Source organism: Sebastes umbrosus, chromosome 1, assembly GCF_015220745.1.
Source record: "Sebastes umbrosus isolate fSebUmb1 chromosome 1, fSebUmb1.pri, whole genome shotgun sequence".
Classification (NCBI taxonomy): domain Eukaryota; kingdom Metazoa; phylum Chordata; class Actinopteri; order Perciformes; family Sebastidae; genus Sebastes; species Sebastes umbrosus.
The window spans coordinates 801,520-822,500 of NC_051269.1; the positions used below are offsets into that span (position 1 = coordinate 801,520).

General features: G+C 42.1%; 1 protein-coding gene across 1 annotated transcript in view; it reads right to left on the reverse strand.

The window, feature by feature from the left end:
• Positions 1–362: 362 nt before the first annotated feature.
• rbl1 (retinoblastoma-like 1 (p107)) overlaps positions 363–20,981 on the reverse strand; it is a 39,077-nt gene continuing 18,458 nt past the window's right edge. The window contains exons 10-22 of the mRNA XM_037786283.1: positions 19,881–19,993; positions 19,550–19,653; positions 19,305–19,442; positions 18,791–18,955; positions 17,769–17,925; positions 16,362–16,592; positions 15,895–16,088; positions 14,079–14,255; positions 11,902–11,973; positions 10,537–10,624; positions 4,920–5,071; positions 4,649–4,813; positions 363–3,103 (exon numbers count right to left, since the gene is read on the reverse strand). Coding sequence (XP_037642211.1) covers positions 2,909–3,103; positions 4,649–4,813; positions 4,920–5,071; positions 10,537–10,624; positions 11,902–11,973; positions 14,079–14,255; positions 15,895–16,088; positions 16,362–16,592; positions 17,769–17,925; positions 18,791–18,955; positions 19,305–19,442; positions 19,550–19,653; positions 19,881–19,993 — 1,951 coding nt within the window. The 3' untranslated portion in view covers positions 363–2,908. The remainder of the gene's footprint in view (positions 3,104–4,648; positions 4,814–4,919; positions 5,072–10,536; positions 10,625–11,901; positions 11,974–14,078; positions 14,256–15,894; positions 16,089–16,361; positions 16,593–17,768; positions 17,926–18,790; positions 18,956–19,304; positions 19,443–19,549; positions 19,654–19,880; positions 19,994–20,981) is intronic.

Consider the following 20,981-nt stretch of genomic DNA (forward strand, 5'->3'; position numbering starts at 1 on the left):
CTGGACAATATCTGTCATTGTTTTGTGTTGTTAACTGAATTACAATAATAAATATATACATACACTTGCATAAAGCAGCATATTTGTCCACTCCCCTGTTGATAAGAGGATTACATACTTCTCCCTTTAAGGAACACATAAAAAATAGGCAATTCATCGCGATAAAATATTTTAATCGATTGACAGCCCGAATAAAGATGATTCCGTATTTTTCTACTTGAATCCCGGTGGTGTCGGAGGGGCTTTCAAGCTACATTTACACCTTGAAATAAAAAATAAAAATAAAAAAATACAATTTAGAGAAAACTGTGCCGACATGAGGAGAACAAATGAAACATTAAGAAGTGAAATGAATGAACACGCAATGCTCAAAGTGTGTTTTATTGTACAAAACCGCTGACTGTTTGTAGAAAATACACATTTCCTTGAGAAGGGTTGAAGAAAAGCACAAAAAATGACAAACTTGTTCCCTGCTTACGGACTCACATCCATTATTGTATTTTTAAGCTGCAAAATCAACACTTTTCATTTTCATTTTTTTTTTACAAGTGGTTCATTTTTCATCGTCTGCTTTGCCAGTGTGCTTTTAGCAGACCGGGTGTGAACAGAAACAGTAAGTTATTAAATCGTTAGATTGTTTTCTAAAAGTTAGATTCAATAAAAAAAATGAAGTGTAGATACTACACACTCTTGTTGCCTTTCATTATACAACATGAAATGTGGTACATAACCACAAAAAGGGAAGATTAAAGGAGGCGGAAAAACTAATTAGTAAAAGAAGAATTTTCCCTCAGCAATAAAATCTGTAAAAATGAACGTAGTGGAAGACGTGTTTAATAGTAGAGAATGTACAATGGAGCTTGATTTGTCAGATCCTGCTAAAGAAAACTATTTACACAAGTTCAAGGTTCAAATCTTTGACATCTTTCCTTCTTTTTTCTTTCACATATATGTTGACCTGATGAGTGACAGCGTGGGACTGAGAATGGAACCTGATATCTGATCATCAAACGGAGTATTTCCTTTTGAACTACTGGGACTCTAAATGTTTAACAGTGTTCACTGTGTATTTATTAGTGTGTGCAGAGCAAACACTCAGACGTTTGATTACAGCCGAGGAAGGTCGTCTGATCAAAGCTTCGAATGAACTGATTCAAAATGAAATCCCTGTATTTATTATGGTATGTTAAAGGTTTTGTAACAGACTGGTCCCAATTAATGACGATATATTCTTCTGGAAATCACATTATAAAACAGTGGAGTTGTATTGTATAAGAGAACTGACGGTGTGACACTGACTTCTCCATAGTGTTGAATTATGGGCAGTTTGTAGGCTTAAAGGGGAGCTTTGGTATTTTCTAACTATTTTCCATGTTTTTGTGTCGAAGTGTACGACAGAGTATCAGGGCCACATCGAGGAAAAAACAAATAAATCGGAGATTTCTGAGAATTAAATCGTAATATTGCGAGAATAAAGTCATAGGTTTACGAGAAAAAAAAGTCATAATATTATGAGAATAAAATTATAATATTATAAAGTAATCAAAAAGTTAATCTTTTAGCACATCAGCAGCACATTATCATCAGTATCAGGACCTGGAAAAGATGGTTAAAGAAACTGAGTTTATTCTGAAGAAAGAACCACACGTACCTGATGAGGAAACGGACTCTTTGGTGGAGGAGGAAAGGACTTGTTTTCTCGTGAAGTTATGACTTTGTTCTCGTAATATTACGACTTTATTCTCGAAATCTCTGATTTTTTTTCAATGTGGCCATAACACTCCGTCGTACTAAGTGACTAATGGGGACAACACATTTTTAAACTGGTCCAGTATTGAGGGAGAACGTTGCAGATGCTAAACGGGCTGAAACTCCTCCGTCAGTTTACGTCCACTAGAAGTTGTTGTTTTTACAACCGACAGGCTCCGATTGTTATTATCAGTGTATGACAACATTTTTAGAAAGGACCCTACAGGGAAATAAAACCATTTTCTGAGTGCACCGAAAAAAAGTAAAAAAAAAAAAGTCCAAAGAATTGACAAACAAATGTCAGAAAAAAAGTAAAAAAAAGTAGTAAAAGAAAATGTCAGAAAAAAAGTCAGAACTTGTTGGCCAAGACAAAGGCGACGTGAGGCAACGCAACTGGTGGCGTTCGTCGCTGCTAGTTCACTGATGTCGGTGTGTTTGAGTGCACCAAAAAAAGTAAAAAGTCAGAAAATGGCCGAAAAAAGTCAAAAAAATGTCCAGAAAAAACACAAAAAATAATGACAGTCTAAAAAAAAGAAAGAAAAGTCTAAAAAATGTCCAGAATCGACAAAAAATGACAGAAAAAAAGTGAAAAAAATTAGTAAAAGAAAATATATAAAAAAACGGCGATACGGTAATCTGAACTCTGTAAATAAAAATGAAAGACTGTGAAACTACCCTTTAAGTCTCTAGAGTAACCCTCTGAACCCGGCCTGTGCTGCCATCTAGCAGCTGCTAATTATTATTACAGCTGTGGATTAAAACCCTCTGACGGTGCAACTCTAACATAACTCTAACATGTTCAGGTGGGACGTATCCCAGAGTTCAGTGAAACAGAGACAGAAGACACTGAAGTTCACCTGACATCAAATATCACAGTTTAGATATTATTATTATTATTGGTGTTAAACTCAAATGTTGGGGGGGTTGTGACACTAGAAGTGGAATTGTGCTGATAAAAGATGAATTGTGTCATTATTTACTGCTCCGGTTCGGAGCGACCTTCAGCTCACAATATAGAAAAGGTCACAGCTTAAAGTGATGAAAAGAGACTCTTAATGTCTGACGACATCGTCTCTCCACAGACGGCGAGGAAGAGTTCTGTAATCAAAGTGAATTTATCGTTTCAATGTTTTTACGTGTTTCTCCGTGTGGCGGTCCGTCAGTGACTCTGCCGCTCCGACACGACGTCCTGCAGCCGCTTCAGCAGCACGTCGGGACTGCTGCCGTTCTCTGGACACGCCCTCTTACTGGGGGAGTCGCAGGCTGATGACATCATCACGTCCCCCTCCATGGTGAAGGCCCTCTTCCTGCTCACGCTGCCCTGCCGGATCATCCGGTTGATGTCGGATAACTCCTGGATGGAGGGGCGAGGCAGAGGCAGAGAGAGAGAGAGAGAGAGAGATTTAAAAGGCTGAATAATGTACAGGTACAGTCATGTCATACTTACCGCTCTTTAACAGAAATACTGGCATCATTCACCAGTTAACTTCCTGTTTCTCACGAGCTGCGTTAAGCTATAGTCTACAGCAGACTACCGCTCACTCTTTACATCCAGTTTGTGGACAGATGAGCTAACAGGTGAGCTAACAGATGAGCTAACAGATGAGCTAACAGGTGAGCTAACAGGTGAGCTAACAGATGAGCTAACAGGTGAGCTAACAGGTGAGCTAACAGGTGAGCTAACAGATGAGCTAACAGGTGAGCTAACAGGTGAGCTAACAGATGAGCTAACAGATGAGCTAACAGGTGAGCTAACAGATGAGCTAACAGGTGAGCTAATGGGTGAGCTAACAGATGAGCTAACGGGTGAGCTAACAGATGAGCTAACAGATGAGCTAACAGATGAGCTAATGGGTGAGCTAACAGATGAGCTAACAGGTGAGCTAACAGATGAGCTAACAGATGAGCTAATGGGTGAGCTAACAGATGAGCTAACAGATGAGCTAACAGATGAGCTAATGGGTGAGCTAACAGATGAGCTAATGGGTGAGCTAACAGATGAGCTAACAGATGAGCTAACAGATGAGCTAACAGATGAGCTAATGGGTGAGCTAACAGATGAGCTAACAGATGAGCTAATGGGTGAGCTAACAGATGAGCTAACAGATGAGCTAACAGGTGGGCTAATGGGTGAGCTAACAGATGAGCTAACAGATGAGCTAACAGGTGGGCTAATGGGTGAGCTAACAGATGAGCTAACAGATGAGCTAACAGGTGGGCTAATGGGTGAGCTAACAGATGAGCTAACAGATGAGCTAACAGGTGAACTAACAGATGGGCTGTGGTGGGGCCAATGATGGAAAAGTTCCTGAAGCGGTAGCGCTACCTCAAGGAATATTGTGCGTCGACACAATCCAGATTACATAACATGTTTTGTGTTTTGTCAATGGAGGAGACGACGCAGAGCCCAAAGCTCAGTGTTTGGAGTCGCTAAAGTGTCCAAACTGAAGCAAGACACCCAACAGCTGCTGGGAAGCCGCTTAACTATTTTAAAAGAAAAGAAAATGGACGACAAACACAGAAGAGGTTCATCATTTCTGTGGCGCAGAGACTAGATGTAAGAAGTAAACGTAGTCGCCGTGATGTCACCCAGTGGATTGTGGACTGACGTTTTGAAGCCTTGAGTTTGGCATTTTGGCCGTTGCCATCTTGGTTTTTGGCAACCAGAAGTGACAGAGAAGGCGGAGCTAAGTGCAACCGATGCTGAATGAGACATTTTTAGGCGACCAAAATGTTACGATTAACGTTGAACCGAAAACACACTGTGAAAGGGTTAAAGTTGTCAGAAGTAAACACGAACAACTGCCAGACCTGACAACAGCTTGGTAGCGACCTATCAATCACAAGTTAGCCCCGCCCTAAAGCATCAATGTGTGTGTGTGTGAGTGTGTATGCTTGCCTTGGACGGGCTGCTGTTGATCCTGTAGGTGTAGGAGTTTGGCGTGAGGCAGCCTGCAGAGTTCTTGTGAGGTGAGACGTACAGCGAGTGTCTCTGAGAAACCCGGCGAGGAGAGAGAGGCTGAGCCCGGACCGACGGGAACGGAGAGAGCGGGGGGGCGTCCGCCTGGAGGAACAAACACACACATTCACAGTCACATCATGTAAACAGTCACTAATACTGATGTCTTTGTACTGAACCCGGGTCTCTGCTCTGGGTTATCGCGTCGTACCCGGTTATCGTGGGTGGCGTATCGCAGCGCGAAGCTTTTCATCTTCAGGACGAAGACGCTGTTGTAGAACTGGATGAGGTCACCACGTTCCTCCTCCTCCCCTGATCGGTTGGAGGCCGCTTGTCCTGAGACCTGATTGGTTTTCTCTGCAGCTGATGACACACAAACACACACACACACGGATCAGATAAAAGGCTACATCTTGTTCATCTGCAACTCTTCTGATAATTGATTAATTGTTAAAGTCACTTTTCAGGCAAAACAAAAGCCAAAAACTTTGTAGTTGCAGCTTCTGAAATGTTTGCAGCTTTTTTTGGTTTTACATGAAAGTTAAGGGAATATGTTCAGGCTTTGGACATCACCGACATGTTTGCTACTGTGATGAGACTTTTTCATTTCTGTAGTTTTACATGCTGTAATTATAATGGAGATAATTGTCAGTTGGATGGCTGGTGTGTTCAGCATTGTAAAGTGAAAGTAGTGGCTTAGGAACCCTTCAAGATAAATCTAGGTGATGATTTAAAGGACAAGAAAGAAGAAAAATAATGTTCTATTGTTTCTGACTGCTGTCTATTTCTTTTTTCCTTCTCAGGATAAATCTTCTCATTAAGTGTATCCGAACCAGTGCGTTGTGATTCTTTTGTATGTCCTTTAGTACCACCTAGTGGTGATCGTGAAGTGACTTTACTAATAGTAAACATGCAGAATAACAGGAAGTGGTGTTCAGGGACTCGTAGTGGAAGCATCTCAGTGCATAATCCTCTTCATCCTTCAACCGCCTTCATCCGTAAGTCATCTATTATTAACAGTTGTATACATCTTTCTCTACTGATGTACTAGAAATATTATTTAGTACTTACAAACATACTGACCAGAGGCCTGTACTACGAAGTGAGTTCAACACACCCAGGGTATCCTCTCGTTATCTTAACTAACCCTAACAGACCAGATCCCGCTACGCGGTCCTACGAAGGTGGTTATCAACTCAGTAAATCAACCCAGGGTCTCTCAGTCTGGTTGTGAGCGCGTTCACATGAACGGGGAGGTGTTTGCAGCATCTGGCCAATCACAGACATGGACAACTCTACAGACTGCAGACAGACAGGCAGACAGACACATTAAACAAAGGAAGAGCAAACTATATTAGAAAAATATGAAGAAGTTAAACATTTAATCAGACTAAAATGAACACAGTTGAAGCTGCCAGATGCAGGAAGAACAGCTGGTGAAAGAAACAATCCAGATGTGTGAATGAGTAAATTAACAGACTTATTAATTTAACGGAATACTCAAATGTCAGATATAGTTGTCTAGATGGAAATAGCTTATAGGAGTGTAATGGATGAATGGATTACACTTCATTATGCCATTTGACACATTTGAGGCGTGTGTGACTATTTGAACCTTCTTTCATATACGTCCCCGTCTCCGGCGGTGTGAAACAGACTTGAGTCCAAGTAAAAAGATAAATATAAAAACATAATTCAAAGCGGTAAACACCCACAACATACAGCCAGCTGTCCTTCCTGCATCTGTCAGTTTAAACTGTGTTGTTATTAGTCTGATTATTTATTATATTTGGGTAATATTATCATACGATCTGCGCACAGAGCTCTGATTGGTCAGTAGGCGGTGATTTTACACAAATTGTTAACCCTGAAGTTACCTCACTAACCACAAATCCTGCTTCGTAGTTCAGACCTCTGATGTTTGTATTTTTGTGCTCTTTTTCAGTATTACAAGTTACATATTTTCCTCCATTAAATCGTGCCAAACTAGGGATGCTAATTTCGAAAAAAAATTCTTAACCGATAACCGACCCTTGTTAACCGATTATTAACCGTTAACCGACAAGATTTGTGCCTCGTACCAGCTGCAGGAGCACAACAGATATTGGTTGACGGGAGTCCCCAGTTCACCGCCTGGGAGCGTTAACTTAGCAGCTATGATGCTGCGCCGTAACTTTAGCGAGTGTCCAACAGTGTGTGTATTTGTGCTACGTTAGCAGCTCTAGCATTGCCGGAGGCTTCGTGCTCGCTGCCGCACACGTAGTCTGCATAACTTTAGTGAGTTTCCATCAGACCGTGTGTTTGTTGGCGGTGAGTGTGAGGTTGTCGGTGGCGTTCTAGTAGTGGAGCGGATAGTGGAAAAATCATGCAAATAGTGATACAAGCACCAAATTGGGAATGATGATTCCCGAGGGGTCACTAAGCAAATATAAACGATCGGCCACTTGAAAATCAAAGATGGCGGACATATTTCAAGATGTCCGTCATATTGACCTGCCGTTAATAGTTTCTCATAGAAATTCATCTACTTGGTCAATTTGAGTGATCTTGGTGTCAAATTATGTGTTTTCTAGCCTGCTGAATCTAGTTTTGATAGTTTTAACCATTTTTAACTTCAATATGGCAGTCATTTTTAAGATGGCTGTCAAATTTACTTGCGGAGAATGTTTTTCTTAAAGAAATGCATGTACTTGGTCAGTTTGAATAATTGTGATGTAGAATTATATGTTTTCTGGTATGCTATCTAATTTTTACAGCTTTAACATCCTCCAATAAGTTTTTTTTTTTACATTTTGTCTGTCCGGTGAGTCTTTGCTTTGTGGTGTTTGCATGGCTCAGTTGGCTTGTAGGCCTACTGTTGTACATATCAATAGCTGCTGTTGCCATAGGTGTAGGGGCTTAGTGGTAGGGGTAGTACCTTTGTTTCAGAAGTCAGACACATCCTCCAGGATGGACTACTGGCACTGGTTCTCACTACTTGCCCAACTCTCACCTATGGCTCCAAGAAGTTGCTAGTGCACGGCAACGGCCACACCCGGGACACCATGTTGGCTCACGGGCTGAACTAGGTGAGGGTAGCACACAGAGAGTCTCTGTGTAATGGAGTATGTCTAGCTCCAAATTTCAAAGTGCATAGAGTGCCTGTGGACCTGCGATCCTTCCCTGTATTTGGCAAAACAGCTGTACTGTAACAGTTGCAAGGTCAGATTTTGATGCGCCATTCTGGAGTTGTAACTTGATATCAGCCCCATGTTCAATCATACATACAAACTGAAGCAGGGATGGTGGGACGGTATCTTCAAGGTACCTATCATGAAACGTGCTGTTGAATTCTGATTTATGCTGAAACATGTCACGACGTATCATCTGAGCAGCCTTTGCCAGGTGGACTGCTTCTCCATATTTGCTTCTTTCTTCTGGGCCAGCTCTTCTTTCTTCTGTAACTGTTGGGCATTCAGATGGGCTTGTTCTCGGTTGTACAGAGCAGCAAAGCAAGCAGGATGATACTTCATATCCTGGGCAATGACATCTCCAGCACTCAGTTTGGAAAGGAGCTTTCCATCACTGAAGGTTTTTGCACATTCATTTAGTCTTTCATTCAGTTTCATGGTCATTGCTTATCTTAAGTTGCCCCCTTCTTCCTCGCACAGAAAGCATTTGGGGGATAGAGTATCTCTGACCGTCTGTGGTATTTAGTTGCAGCTGCTCTCATCTGTAACAGTTGAAGGGGTTGATTTCTTTTCAGCTCTTTGTAACTTGGTGTTATTTTTCATCAAGGTTTCCTCTATCCCACTACCGTCGTCTAGTCTTGCTGGGTCATGCTTGACTGGTAGTTGACTGACTGCATGGAATCTGGGAATTTTCATCGCCAAGAGGCTGTACCCATCACCTACTCTTTTGTTGGGATTTATATGTGGAGAAGTAAGGCCCTCATTCTTGTCCATTTGACAAAGGCAACACTTGGCCCAGTCAGTGTGCCAACATTTTTCAGTTGATTTTTGTTTTAAAGCCATTGAAATGTTTAGGGTCGAAGGTTTATCCTTTTACCACCCTGTATCACGGGCACTTTCTTGTATGGGATACAGCTAGGTTCATGCATTATTTTACGCAATCTGTACATCATCTGGATAACTGAAACCCCATTATCCTTGGCTCGATTCTCCCGCGCTTGCACATCCTGTCGATTCAAGTGCGGCTGCTTAAAACTGATCTGGGGTTTGTAGTAAGCAGCATTTGGGTAACTAAGTATAATGCTGAATCCTACTTAGCTTACGTTGAACCCCATTCTGAGTTACACAGCAGCGATTGTCACCAGTGTGCCCTGGTAGTGCCCGACAATCACTACTTTACAGTTCTCTGCTGTTGTTACAATTCTGGCAGTTGGGTGGGAACCTCATGGATAAAGATGGCTGGTTCGTTGACTCTATGCACTTTGAAATTTGGAGCTAGACATACTCCATCACAGAGAGACTCTCTGTGTGCTACCCTCACCTAGTTCAGCCCGTGAGCCAACATGGTGTCCCGGGGTGTGGCCGTTGCCGTGCACTAGCAACTTCTTGGAGCCAGAGAGTTGGGCAAGTAGTGAGAGCCAGTGCCAGTAGTCCATCTCTGAGGATGTGTCTGACTTCTGAAACAAAGGTGCTACCTCTACCACTAAGCCCCTACACCTATGGCAACAGCAGCTATTGATATCTACAACAGTAGGCCTACAAGCCAATTGAGCCATGCAAACACAACAAAGCAAAGACTCACCGGACAGACAAAATGTAAGAAAAAACTTATTGGAGGATGTTAAAGCTGTAAAAATTAGATCAAGCATACTAGAAAACATATAATTCTACATCACAATTATTCAAACTGACCAAGTACATGCATTTCTTTAAGAAAAACATTCTCCGCAAGTAAATTTGACAGCCATCTTAAAAATGACTGCCATATTGAAGTTCAAAATTATTAAAACTATCAACATCAGATTCAGCAGGCTAGAAAATATATAATTTGACACCAAGATCACTCAAATCGACCAAGTAGATGAATTTCTATGAGAGAAACCATTAACGGCAGGTCAATTTGACGGCCATCTTGAAAATGGCGGCCATCTTGGATTTTCAAGTGGCCGATCGTTTATATTTGCTTAGTGACCCCTTGGGAATCATCATTCCCAATTTGGTGCTTGTATCACTATTTGCACGATTTCACTGAAAAATGGAGGTTATCCGCTCCACTATAGCTGTGAGCGTAGGTGTAGCAGTGTGTGTACAGTTTATTTGTCGGTGAATAAATGCTACGAAACTACAACTCCTCCGCTCCGCTCAAGCCCGGGATGTATTAAACGAAGCTGGAGAGACCGGAGCAGACTTCCTGTATCCTGTATCTCCGGCTCCGCCTCTTAAGGTGGGCTGTTAAGGTGGACCAGCTTTTCTCCTTAAAGTGACGAGTCGCTCCTCTGAGCCGCTCAGCTTTTGAGTTAATTATTAACATTTCTTTTAACCGTTTTAACCGATAGTGTTAATCGGTTAAAATGCTTAATGTCGGTTAATGATTAATTAGTAACATCCCAATGCCAAACACAACAACCTGTGTGTTCCTTGGAGAATGAAATGCTGGAGAATCTAATGTTGAGCTGTACAGTTGAACAACACGTTTAGTGAGGACGGCATATTCAGTCGTATTCAAAATGACACAGTTTTTTGCCTGATGAAGGTCGGAGGACTGAAAAGTTGTTAATTCAGTGACTAAAAATGCCGGGCCTCCATTTTATTATACAATAATAATATAATATATAATAACAATAATAATATACAGTGTGTGTGTGTGTGTGATCTTACATTCTCCACCTGAAACAGGATCCACCTCCATGTTCTCATCGGTCACCGGCTCTCTTGGAGTGTGACGCAGTAACACACTGCGGTACACCTACACACACACACACACAAAATGACATCACAGCGTTAGTTCATCTTTTTAAACTGGTCTTTAACTGAACTGAACTTATTTGACCATTAACTGTATCGTTTTATCGGCGGTGGAAACTAAGTTACATTTACTTAAGAACCATTTGGAGGTACGAATTGTATTACTCCACTACATTTATTTAATAACTCTAGTCACTTTACAGATTCAGATTAAAACAAAACATAATCAACTAATAAATATGATGTATTACTGTGGAATAAACTACCCACCAGTATATTAAGTCATTCAAATGAGCTCCACCTTTACCAGCTGCCACATTATAATACAATAATCCGGACTGTCAGAGTTAACGTGATAACGTTTTAACGCCACTGATTTCTTTAACGCAACTTGTGATTTTTAGGTTGTAGCTCAGTTTTAAAATACTGGTATCATAGTAAACTAGAAAAACCTGATGAATCCATCAGTGTCAACCATGTCATACTAGCCTGTAGTAAAGGAGACTAAATAACGCTCCAGAGTTACGCTACATTTTGGCGAGGAAAAACTTTCATGGTCATTTTCAAAGGGGTCTCTTGATATGTGAATGTAAATGGGTTCTATGGGTACCCACGAGTCTCCCCTTTACAGACATACCCACTTTATGATCATCACATGCAGTTTGGGGCAAGTCATAGTCAAGTCAGCACACTGACACACTGACAGCTGTTGCTGCCTGTTGGGCTGCATTTTGTCATGTTATGATTGGAGCATATTGTTTTATGCTAAATGCAGTACCTGTGAGGGTTTCTGGATCAATATCTGTCATTGTTTTGTGTTGTTCATTGATTTACAATAATAAATATATACATACATTTGCATAAAGCAGCATATTTGTCCACTCCCATGTTGATAAGAGTATTAAATACTTGACAAATCTCCCTTTAAGGTACATTTTGAACAGATAAAAACTGTGATTAATCGCGATTAAATATTTTCATCGATTGACAGCCCTAACAATAATATAATATATATTATTCTGCATAATGACTTTTACCTTTGGTACTTTTACTTGTAACAGTATTTCAACACTGTGGCATCAGAACTTCTTCCACCTCTGAGTTTTGATCACAAACTATCTTTGTCATTATAGAAAAGCACCACATAAATACAGTTTTTATCATTGTATGATGTTTTTCACAGGTTAGTAGATTATTGTTGTATTATATTATATTGTGACATATACTGTGTGCGTGTGTGTGTGTGTGTGCGTGTGCGTGTGCGCGTGTGTGTCTCACATGGCTGCTGGCCTGTGGTTGGCTGCGGTAACACTTCATGATGTCGTGGAAGGTGTGAGTCTCTTTGGTGATCTGCAAGGAACCAACAGGAATCACAAACAGGGTGTTTACATGTAACAACATACTGTACATCTAATAAAGGATTAGAGACACATGATGTCAATTAGATTTCTCCGTCAGGTATACGGGGAACTGACAGGGTTTCTAAACATCTTTTTACAAGTGAGTCTGTGCAGGACAGAAGACTGCAGAGAAAGGGGAGACAAACAGCAGAGTGGTAGAGATACATCCTTGTATTCTATCCCTAGTTACTGACCTGCTGCATGTAGACACAGACTGACAGTCTGATTACCTGCCTAACTTAGTTTCTCTGAGTAAACCGCTTACTTAAAGGCTGTGTAAAGGGAAATTCAGGGATTTGTTTCTAAACACATTATAAATGTTGGAAAATGATGAGTGAAAACATGGATTGTGGAGTTAGACCGTTAAACTGGTTTGTGTTCAGGATATTTTAGGCGGGGCTGAAACCATGGCTCTATGACCCAGTGGAGTCGGTAGAGCATGTGACTCATGTTGGCAGGGTCGTGGGTTCAAGCCCCACTATAGTCGTTGGCATTTTCATCACTGTTTTTGTTTTGTGTTTTTATGATTGTAATCCATCCCATGTCCTATGTATATTTATTCTTTTTCTGTAAACTTGTTAAAAATTAATAGTCTTTAAAAAAAAATAAAGTGTCAAAGTATGGAGAACAAGGGCCACGGATGTCTTTGAGACTACCAGGACCACAAAAGCAAGCACTTTATACACAGCCCCGGCGGCGAGGTCCGGGCCGGGGGGCGCTGTAAAGAGCCAGCCTCGCCCCGAGCCTTTCCAAGCCAACCGACCGCCTCGGATAAAATGCGCCCGGCGGGGGCCAACCAGCGCCGGGGAGAGGTCGGGGGCCGTTACTGTCCTCACAGCGTCCACGGGCTGAGCCTCGATCAGAAGGACTCCGCGACACCGGCCAAGTGGTCTTCCGTACGCCACATTTCCCCACTCCGCCCGTCGGACGCGCGACTCTGCGCTGGGCTCTTCCCTCTTCGCTCGCCGCTACTGAGGAATCCTGACAGGCTGCCTGGGTGTGGTTTCAGCCATGGATGTAATAAGAGAGGTTTCAGGTTTCAGCGTCTCAGAGCAGAATACTGATGATTTTTACATGATTTTGAAAGCTAATTTTATATATTTGCCGTTTTTTTCAATCATTCACATTTGGCTGCGTGGTTAGTAACACATTTTTTGGTGGTGTGACAAACCCAGAATGCAGATTTATTTTGTCTTTACACGGACTTTAAATAAATAAAAACGTACTGAATGATGGTGAGTTGTTGTCTGCGCTGCCAACAGATAACCAGCCATCATTTAAAAGGTATTATTTCTATCTGGTAAAGAGTAAATATTGGCTACGGACAGCACTTTAGACACCTCATAATCATATATTTAATGCATCGATACATAACTGTGTAATCTTCTATGGTTGTGCTGAATATAACATTACAGTGTATATTGCGGTACAGGTGGAAGCATCACCTTAAAAAGTACATAAAAAAGGCCGTTACATGCCGGGGCGTGACAAATAAACAATACATAGTATATGTCTAGGGCTTTTATTGTGAAAAGTAAGAACGGAAGGAGTGGATCTGGTCTGCGCTGCCTTTGTCAAGGTTGAAAGGAGTAATAAAGTTTGCCGTCTTGGTTCGGACTACAGAGCCTCCATGTTGTAAACTAATTAATATATGCTCAACGTGATTGGTTGATGTCTTTATTTGTGATGTAAAAGATCAGAAAAATCGACCTCGTTCGAAAAAGAATTTACGGGTAATATTCACGTTCTCTGTGAAAGTATTCGTGACAACAGTTTGAAAAAATATATTGACATGCGAATTAATCACTAGAACAAAGGCCTTTAGATGGAAGACAGAAGTACTGTTCAGGGCTTAGTGAAGAACGTGTTGTTTTCTGCATCAAACGGAACCATAGTTCAGGGCAGTTGCCAGAAACAGATTTCCCTCTGAGGAGAACATTTTGATTTGGAAATGAAAAACATTGTTAAGCAGCCAGAAACATATTTCCCTGTGAGGCTTAAACAATGGTTGCATACAGTATGTTCTTCATGTTGTGAACAAATGTGTTCTCTCACTTTGGATATGATGTAAACGCTGCACAGCATCAGCTGGTCCAGGTGTCTGTCCCGCATCAGACCGGTACTGTGGACCAGCGAGTGTTCGAAACATGTCCAGATTTTCCCTCGCAGCTCCGACGAGACATCCATCTTCACACACAAGTCCCTCAGACGGACACTGGCCAGGTGATAGACCTGGAGACAGACACAGCAGGGACGAGCTGGTCAGAGGACTGAAACCAGCACAGACTGCTGACGTGTTTATATTCTATCAGACAAAGTGGAAATATTCTTCTACTGATTTGATTCCGTCATAAACAACAAATATAAAACACACTGAAAATATTCACAAAACACAAAAAAAGAAATGAAGAAAACCAAAAATTACAAAGTCCTAGAAGCAGGGTCTGAGATTACCTTTCTTCACTTCCTGCCACTGTGACCGACAAGTATTGTTTTTGGTCTGCCACTCAGACATTTAATCAGCCTCTTTTGAAATGTCTGCGCTAAATTAAGGAATAACATTTTAGATCTGATGTCATTCAATGTTCGATATATTTTACATAAAAAAAATTATATACACGGTAAATTACAGTGTTGGCTAACGTTACTAACCCTCCTCCTGCTGATTTCAACACAGGTTTGTTGTTCACAGTGTCGCATTATCAGGGAAACAACAGGGTGCACCCCCTCAGGTTTAGTAGCTCCATGCTTTTGAGCGCTTTTTTTCTCTCTCCGCCGTGTCTCCGATCAAACAAACTGAAACATGATACAGCGTGCGTATGCGTCATTGTGCAGCGCAACTGCTGGAAAGCATCAATAAGACAAATCAATAGACACGGAGGCATGACATGCCAAGAAAGCGGACAACTACGGTTATCTATTCCATCTCTAGCGTTTCCCTGCCACTGCCAACAATTTACCCGCATTTGGCGGGTGCTAATTTCAGACCCTGCCTAGAAGTCTTGTGTGAAAATAAATTGTGCGCATAATTTATAAATATCTTTTGGGATGCACCGAAAAAGCTCCAACTGGTCGGTTAAAACCACTGACAGGGTTTTAAAATGTCTGTTTATAGGAAATCTTTTATTTATGATAGAAGTTTCATGAAGAACCAGCGGTGAAGTGTTGCGATGCTGAAATACTGGATGATACACTACCGCATTTTATTCAGACCTTCTGACTCAAAAAAAATAAATAAAATCTAATTTGTTTAGAAACTTTCCAGCTTTCAGTTCCAGCAGGTGTGGAGAACTGTCAATCTAAAGAAAATAAATATAAACTATTTCAATAACTGACTCATCCTTTCAGTCCTGCTGTCAGCGTCACTCGGTTGCTTTTCATTTTCATACGGGACCGTAAATTAAAAATCTTTAGCTTCTGGAAAAAACAAGCCAATTGACGACATCACCGTGGGCATTGTTCTATTATGTTTTATAGACTTAACAATTAATTAAGAAAATAACTGGCAGATTAATCTATAATGAAAATAATAATTACTATAATCACTTCAATATCTTATGTTCTATTAATTTTATGGTTGGTGGATATTAAAACAAGTTTATTTCCTGGAACAGTCCTGTGAAGAACTGTGGTGAGTGATGAAAATAGTAAATCATAAATGCTTGAATTTGATAACAAATTATCCTTTAAAATATTATGTGAAGTTGAGTCAATTCTATTTTTAAAGCGCAGAATCACAACTGTCCCACAAAGGGCTTTAAAATCTGCACAACACACAACAACCTCCGTCTACGCTGAGCTCAGTCTCTGTCAGTCAGACGACTGACGATGGTGATGGTGACGATGGTGATGGTGATGATGATGTTTCTACCTTCCTGAAGAACAGAGCGAGGGATCCGGTGCGTCGCGGCCGTCCGTTTCCTGTCTGGGGGTCGGAGGTCGTGGGTGCTGCGGAGGCGGTGAAGCGGCTTGGCGAGGCGGTCAGCAGGAACTGGGCGGTGATGGTACCAGAGGCGTCACATGGCTGAACCGGGATCAGTGTGATAGTGCGCTCGTTATTCACACCTGGACACATTCACACACACACAATCAGCTGTTTTGTAAGCGACTGTTTCAGGCTGTCGGGGTTCAGGCTCTGATTCCTGAGCAGCATTAGAGCAAGGCACCGACCCCACCATGGCTGGGGGTTTAATACCCAATGAGAAGTCTCTCTACCAGCCAGCAGGGGGCGACTCCTCTGATTGTATAGAAGTCTATGAGAACATGAGCCTACTTCTCTCTTGATTTATTACCTCAGTAAACATTGTAAACATGCGTATGTATGTGTGTGTCGTCTACCTTGCAGCGGTATACTGAGGACAGTGGTGTGGGTGCCCTGAGCTCCGATCCTCAGCGTGCTGCTCGAGCCAAACGTCAACCTTTTGGCCGGCGACGACATCGGGCTCACGCCGGGGACAGCTCCTAAAAGGGTCCGGGCCGGAGGGTCGTCGCCAAAGAGACGCCGTTTAGCGCTGCCAGCTGCCGGTGAGCTGTACCTGTCGTGGACCGACATCGGAGAGGGAGGCACGTCTGGAGAAAGGAAACGGAGAGGAAAGTCGATCATAGCTCACATGTAACTACACGAATCATTAATTGAGTGTCATGGTACAACTATCTCCTGATTTTATACTATCACAATACTTGGGTGCTGATTCGATATTTATTTTGATTTATTGTGATTGTTGTTAACTTGTTTATCACTAGACCATGGGAACAAGTTGAATCATACACTTCTAGGGACTTTTACTTTGGAAAATCTCTAAATGAATCCAGTAAAAATGTTTGATTTTCAGCATGTATGTAGTCAGAGATGTCCTGAAGTCAAATATATCAGTCATTGTAAGGAATTATTTATTACATTTATTATCCAGCAACCCAAAAATCAAAGAATAAAGACATTTCCCTCACAGATTAGTGGTATTTTCTTTTTAATTTATAAGGGACATGTAATGTTTTATACTTCTGGTGAATATAATCCATCAATCTTATTTCCATAGATGTATTTTGTATATACAGTTCCCTTTGTTAACACCTTATTTTGAAAAGCGGACGTAGTCCCACATGTCTACTTCCTCTAACTTCTCCAAGGTGGTCTCTAGCTCTCCCGTCAGCTCTGTTCTCTTTATCCATCCATGGTCAGCTCCATCGGGGCCGTTTGAATGCATAGAACAGAAATGTCAGTATATGGGTGCTCTACAGTTGTAGCGTCGGCCCATTTGACCACGGAGACGAGAGGGACGGCCGGGTCAACCGCCACGTTACCGCCACACCATAACGTTTCCTGTCCGTGACAGAGTTAGCATGCAGCTTTAGCCGTGATGTCTAGCTCTGCTTTTCCTGTCAATGTGTAAAACCCAAAGTGTTTCCATCCATTACTGGATGTGTAGTGTTTACCACGCTGGATTTAACGTGGGAGGGTGCAGGTCGTATCCACGCTGACCCTCCAACGGTTTATACTTTCTGAGGTGTGTTTTGGTTGACAGATACGGAATGGATATGACGTCACGTTATTCAGACTACAACAATAAAAGCGGTAACTTCCTTCTACCTCCACATAGACTCATCCAGAGCAAATATATCGATTCTGGTATTAAAACATCTATTTCAAAACTGTAAAAAAAAAAAAGAAAGAAAAAAAAACGGGATACATAGGTGAATCGATTTTTTTCCCATCCCTAAGTACCGTACTAACACCTGAACACCCACCTTTGCGTGCGCTGCCAAGGCCTGATCTGAACTCCCTGATGCGGGGGTGGATGATGGGGGAGAGGGCGACCAGAGGCAGGTGGGACTGACCTCCGCTGGTAGAACCAGAGAGAGAACCAGGACCAGAACCCGTGTCCAGACTGGAGGGAAAATTCACCTGGAGAGAGAGAGAGAGATGAGGGAAAAGAGTTGATGAAATAAAGACAAGAAACAGGAAGTTGCATGAAGAAGGAGAGAGGCCATTTCTCCCATGTTTGTGCTGCTATGAGTGTCCACTGGGGGACAGACTGAGCGTCCACTGGGGGACAGACTGGGGGACAGATTGAGCGTCCACTGGGGGACAGACTGGGGGACAGACTGAGCGTCCATTGGGGGACAGACTGGGGGACAGACTGGGGGAGACTCCTGGACAACATTCAAGCTGCAGGAGGAACACAGAACATCAGAACTGAACGAAAAATACAAGACACACGATGACACGAGGTCTTTGAACAGTTTGTAATGTCCTCTGATACTAATCTCACCACCACTGTGTCACTCTCGCCTTGTAATAATTACTTTATTTGCTCTTTTATTGTTCATCTTGTTTTATTTTTATTTTATATACTTCTAGTAGGGATGCACCCATTTATCGGCCGAACATCGGTATCGGCCGATATTCTCCTTGTTGACAGCCGTCGGCCTATCGGCAAATAAGATGACATCCTCCAATGGTAGCGGCCGATGTTTATCTGTTGTGTTGCATCAGATTAGCGCCGGCTAAATGTTGTGTTGGTTGTTAGCGGTCGGTCTCTGACATCAGTAACCAGCCGCTGGTTCAGAGAAGAAGACGCACAGGACATGAGTCTGCCATGACGGCAGGCGGCGTGCGCACATGTAGTTTATTTACAAACAAAAGTGAAAGAAAAAGTCAGCCGTGTGGGAGCGCTAAAATGAATGTATGTTAACGCGTTATTAACTTTCCAGCCCTAATTATTATTATTATATATTATATATATAGATAGTGTGTGTTTGCTGCTGACCTCCTCCACAGTGGGGACCTTGTTCCCAGCAGCCTGCAGGGCGCTCCACAGGGCGGAGTCGGCGCTCCACGCTCTGCTCTCCAGAACTTGCTCCTCGATCAGGTTCAGATGCTTCACCATGTCTCTGGACAGACCTTCTTCTGAGCGGATAAACACCTCGATCACCTGCACACACGCACACACGCACACACGCGCACACGCGCACACACGCACACACGCACACACACAATACAACCAGTTCTATTCATATACAACTACTGTGATGGAAACATGTGAATGGAGGCAGACAGACAGAGCTTTGCTTTAGGTGACACAAATTAACTAGAGAAGAAGACGTCGCCTGGATTTGAAAACGTCTCAGCTCGAGCAAAGAAGTGAAACGTGATCAGTGAAACGACTTCAATGACTGTTTAAAGATGTAAATGTGTGTTGAGTGAGTGAGTGAGTGAGTGTGCGAGTGAGTGAGTGTGTGAGTGAGTGAGTGAGTGAGTGAGTGAGTGTGTGTGTGTGAGACCTTGAAAAAGTAGAACGGGGTCAGTTTGAAGATGTTGATGATCCAGGGGAAGGTTCTCTGGGAGCTGTAGGAGAACAACACCACCTCCAGACAACACGCCATCAGGGAGCAGTGAAAGATATCCTGCTCCAGTAACACCTGACAACACACACACACACACATATAGATTTACTTAAAGCAAAACAAAAACAGTAAATGATTCCAGCGGCCCGACGCTAACACATCAGTGGCTGCTGCTTCCTTACACTCATGTCTTTGCCGTGCAGTCGTTTGGTCTCCTGGACCAGGACGTTCTCCAGGATCTTGTAGTAGAGGATCTCTGCCAGCTTCAGACGGTTCTCTGCAAAGTCTGGAAACAAACAGGTAATTTATTAATATTAATATACAGCAGAGACTCTGCTGAGTCTGGATGACAAAGATCCCACAACATGTAAAGCTACATACGGTTATAGATCGTTATATCTAACTAAGGCAATAAGGAAGGATAAGATGTGTGTGCAGCTGTGTGTGTGTGTGTGTGTGTGTGTGTGTGTGTGTGTGTGCAGCTGTGTGTGTGTGTGTGTGTGTGTGTTGTACCTATATGAGAGCCGGGCATGTCCTCGGAGTCGTTGGTGTAATGTTCTTTGAAGGTTTGTCCCAGTGTCTTCACTCTGCCCAGTATGGACTCTGTGGGATTTCTGGTGCACGACCTTCAATAGCAGCACAGGACAAACAGTCACTACAGAGAGTCTATTATATACTGTAGATATATAACCAATATATACATTAACAACCTTTCATTAAAGCAGCGTTTCTGACCAGTTATGTCTTATAGTTTCTTATTTTTTTATCATTTAAAAGCATAAAGGCTGGTCCACACTAAAAGATGTTTCTGATCAGGGGTCAGCAACCTTTACTATCAAAAGAGCCTTTTTAGGCAAGAAAAAAAAAAAAAATCTGTCTGGAGCCACAAAACATTTGATCAATGAGATGAAGGTAACACAGTTTATAGTCTAAGTATATAGTATATAAGTCTAATGCAGTGAGGGCCCAAGTGTAAATGTACTACGCAGTATTAGGGCCACATTGAGGAAAAAAAATCTGAGATTTCCAGAATAAAGTGATAATATTACGAGAATAAAGTCATAACTTTATGAGAAAAAAAGTCGTAATATGAGAATAAAGTCATAATTTTACGAGAAATAAGTCGTAATATGAGAATAGTCATAACTTTACGAGAAAAAAAGTTGTAATATTACGAGAATAAAGTCATAACTTTACGAGAAAACATGCATTCTGTGGGAATCAAGTGTAGAGGATGTGATGTGCAGCCTGTGTATTTCTCTCTTTCCTTGAGATCTCTACCTAGACACGTTGTGAAATCGTGCTCTGAACAGACTGTTATGCTAAAACGTCAGTAAACGCCAGAGAGGAGTCCTGAAAGTATTATTCTCTTTAAAAGTCTCAGCTGTTGAGCTACGTCTTTAGTTGGAGTCCCAGCTGTAAAACGAGAGAAACTACTTTCTGTTGAGTTTTAAACTGCTGGAACCCCGGTTGGTTTTTCTTTTGGTTCTATTAAACGACCTGGAGAACCTGGAGGATTCAGTGATGGCGAGCCCAGAGAGACTGTGGACGGTCGTGGAAGCGGTGTGGCCAACCGTAGGACCTGCCACGGAGCACATCAGATAAGAACACGAA